Here is an 822-nt window from a genome sequence, read left to right on the forward strand (position 1 = left end):
CTCCATCTCTCTCTCTCTCTCTCTCCCTCCCTCCATCCCACAGGCGAAGAATGCTCTAGCCCATGCCCTCCAGTCTGCCCGACATGACTGTGACCTGTTCCGGGAACAGTACGAGGAGGAGCAGGAGGCTAAGGGTGAGTTGCAGCGTACTCTGTCCAAGGCGAACTCCGAGGTGGCCGGCTGGAGGACCAAATACGAGACTGACGCCATCCAACGCACCGAGGAGCTGGAGGAGGCCAAGTATGTACAGCCAGGTCTGGGGGCACAGGAAAGGCCCAGGCCCCATCCTGGGCCTAGTCCCCAATACGTCACATTGGGACTGGGGGAAGGGGCACAGGAAAGGCCCAGGCCCCATCATGGGCCTAGTCCCTGAAGAAGCTACATTGGGACTGGGGGAGGGGGTACAGGAAAGGTCGAGGCCCCATTTCGGGCCTAGTCCCTGAAGCCATCACCTCAAAGGCTGTGGGATGGTCATAGGAAAGGCCCAGGCTGCATACTGGGCCTAGTCCCTGAAGACATCACCTCAAAGGCTGTGGGATGGTCACAGGAAAGGCCCAGGCTGCATACTGGGCCTAGTCCCTGAAGACATCACCTCAAAGGCTGTAGGATGGTCACAGGAAAGGCCCAGGCTGCATACTGGGCCTAGTGCCTGAGGAAGCCATATCCCCATTGGGAGAACGTGCTCAGGAAACTCTCAGGCCCCATCGCAGGCCTAGTGCTGAGATGCCTGGACATGGCCGCATCAGTAACGATGGAGACGGGTATCCCATCAGTGATGTGAAAGACTATTCGATCACAAACCCCTTCACTAACTCGCAATCA

General features: G+C 58.2%; 1 protein-coding gene across 1 annotated transcript in view; it reads left to right on the top strand.

The window, feature by feature from the left end:
* Positions 1-822, top strand: part of LOC125481159 (myosin-6-like) — an 11,617-nt gene that overhangs the window by 8,281 nt on the left and 2,514 nt on the right. Inside the window, exon 6 of the mRNA XM_048592356.1 lies at positions 44-240. Coding sequence (XP_048448313.1) covers positions 44-240 — 197 coding nt within the window. The remainder of the gene's footprint in view (positions 1-43; positions 241-822) is intronic.

The sequence above is a fragment of the Rhincodon typus genome, unplaced genomic scaffold, assembly GCF_021869965.1.
Source record: "Rhincodon typus isolate 14 unplaced genomic scaffold, sRhiTyp1.1 hic_rhity00001071, whole genome shotgun sequence".
NCBI classification, from domain to species: domain Eukaryota; kingdom Metazoa; phylum Chordata; class Chondrichthyes; order Orectolobiformes; family Rhincodontidae; genus Rhincodon; species Rhincodon typus.